General features: G+C 51.3%; 1 protein-coding gene across 1 annotated transcript in view; it reads right to left on the bottom strand.

Annotated features, from left to right (window-relative positions):
* Positions 1–2,595, bottom strand: part of LOC107110670 (FYVE, RhoGEF and PH domain-containing protein 1-like) — a 32,016-nt gene that overhangs the window by 20,137 nt on the left and 9,284 nt on the right. The window contains exon 8 of the mRNA XM_015411470.1: positions 1,346–1,376. Within this exon, the coding sequence (XP_015266956.1) occupies positions 1,346–1,376 (31 nt within the window). The remainder of the gene's footprint in view (positions 1–1,345; positions 1,377–2,595) is intronic.

Below are 2,595 nucleotides of genomic sequence, written 5' to 3'. Positions count from 1 at the left end.
CCCTCCCTCCCCTGCGAGGACAGATCTGCACATCCCCCCCCCCCCAATAGCTAGCAATCCAAAACAGTCCAGTGGAGCCTGAGCGGTGGGTGTTGCCTTCTGACACACCTCCGGTGATGTCAGGGGGAGTGGCATATGCAAATGAGGAATGCTAATGAGCTCCTGCACCTCTTTTTCTACGAAATGACCCCTGTGCATGCTCCCACTGGTAACACATATTCTACCAGTGGGTGCATTAGTTTTCAAGATCAGAATCTATACAGTTAAGGGCCCATGTAGCACAAGGTCACCCCAAACTGCATCACTCCCGGTAGAAGACAGACTCTCCCAGTCTGAAGACGTGAGCAGTCTGAAGAAGTGAGGAGTGACTCAAGGAACCTCAAAGGTAAAGGTTTCCCTTGCTCGAAAGCCAGTCGAATCCAACTCTAGAGGCCATTTCCAAGCTGAAGAGCCAGCGCTGTCAGAAGACTTCTCCGTGGTCATGCGGCCGGCATGACTAGACGCCAAGGCGCACGGAACACTGTTACCTTTTCACCAAAGCGATACCTCGTAAAAAAGGTAAAGGTTCCCTTGCTCGAAAGCCAGTCGACTCCGACTCTAGGGTTGCAGTGCTCATCTCCGTTTCAAAGCCGAAGAGCCAGCGCTGTCCGGAGACGTTTCCGTGGTCACGTGGCTGGCATGACTAAACACCAAGGCGCACGAAACGCTGTTACCTTCCCACCGAAGCGGTACCTATTTATCTACTTGCAATTTCTTGTTTTCGAACTGCTAGGTTGGCAGGAGCTGGAACTAGAGACGGGCGCTCACTCCGTCATGCGGCACACTTGAGTCTCGCACTGCTGAACTACCGACCTTCCACAGCCTGCAGTTCAGCGTCTTAACCACTTGAGCCACCGCAGCTCCTCTTTATCTTTATCTTTATCTTTATATATCTTTATATATACCTCTTTATGTACTTGCAATTTCTTGCTTTTGAACTGCTAAGTTGGCAGGAGCTGGGGCCAGAGACGGCAGCTCACTCCGTTATGCGGCACGAGGGTCTTGAACTGCCAAACTACAGACCTTCCGGTCTGCAGCTCAACGTCTTAACCTCTGAGCCACCGCAGTCCCCACAAAAGCTCAAACCGTGCCACAAATTTTGTGAGTCTCTAAGGTGCTGTGAGACTCTTGCTCTTTTCTCCCGGCCACCCTCTCTTCTCAACTGGACCGGCAGAAACTATCTATGCGGGCGTGGTCTAGGAATCCCGCATTGTGCATTGCTAGTTAAAGAACTGGAGACTTCACAGGAGACAGAGGCAGGTAAAAAGACTGCGTTCAGGGGCAGGTGGGAAAGACTGGCCGTTACCTGGATCCAATCTCGCTTCTCCTCTTCGGTCCTAAAGAACGACAAAGAAGGCACCCACGTTTCAGAGTTTCGTACCCAGACTAGCACGTTTTCAAAGAGGCATGAATAGAACCTCCATAGACAGTTTCAGAGAGCAGCCAGAGAGCAGGAGAAGAACCCGGTTTGAGTCCCGTAACCCCTCTGACATGGGGCTGCCAAACGCCTGGTCTGGCTGGAGGTTCCCCCCATTTTGGGGGCTTTAATCGGCCGATGGCCAGTTGGCTGGCAGGGGAAGCCCCACCTCTGAACAGGAACGTTGCCGGGCAATGTCACTGTCACAATGACGTCACCCGGAAGTGACGTCATCATGTTGCTGACATCAGGGGGTGCCGCTCTAGTTTTTTTGGGCAAACTCTATGGTTTTAAGGGCAAAACCCATAGAGTTTTGCCCAAAGACTAGAATGGCACCACCACCACCCGATGTCGGCAACACGATATCACTTCTGGGTGACTTCCGAAGATCCCAGCAAGAAGGCTGGAGCCCACTGTCGACAGCCAGTAAGGACCTGGCAACCCTAGACTGACAAGATTTGGGGGGCTGTATGAACTTTTTGAGAACCAAGGCTCCTTTTCCCGGATACCTGATGATACCAGACAAAAGTGAGCTTTGACTCTCAAAAGCTTACACTCGGAAAATCTTGTTGGTCTCTTAAGGTGCTGCTGGACTCGAATTTAACTGTAGAAGCTCTATAGATGTTGTGGTGTCACAATAGGAAAATATCGTCAAGGCTGACGTGTCCAGCACAAAATATGTGCGCTGGTATGAAAAACTGCAAGCGACACTGCGATGTCAGTCCTTACTTCTCCAGAAATAATTGAGAGAGAAGATGACGGCCTTTGGAAATCTTAGTTTAAAGAAGAAGAGGAGGAGGAGGAGGAGGAGATTGGGTTTATACCCTGCCCTTCACTACCCAAAGGTGTCTCAGGTAAAAGGTAAAGGTTTCCCTTGCTCGAAAGCCAGTCGAATCCGACTCTAGGGTTGCGGTGCTCATCTCCGTTTCAAAGCCGAAGAGCCAGCGCTGTCCGAAGATGTTTCCGTGGTCATGTGGCCGGCATGACTAAGCAGCAAGGCGCACAGAACGCTGTTACCTTCCCACCGAAGTGGTACCTATTGATCTACTTGCAATTTCTTGCTTTCGAACTGCTAGGTTGGCAGGAGCTGGAACTAGAGACGGGGGCTCACTCCATCATGCGGCACCCGGGTCTCGAAC

Source organism: Gekko japonicus, unplaced genomic scaffold (genome assembly GCF_001447785.1).
Source record: "Gekko japonicus isolate JY-2015 unplaced genomic scaffold, Gekko_japonicus_V1.1 scaffold4515, whole genome shotgun sequence".
In the NCBI taxonomy this organism is placed as follows: domain Eukaryota; kingdom Metazoa; phylum Chordata; class Lepidosauria; order Squamata; family Gekkonidae; genus Gekko; species Gekko japonicus.
This window is presented reverse-complemented; position numbering and strand designations above follow the sequence as displayed.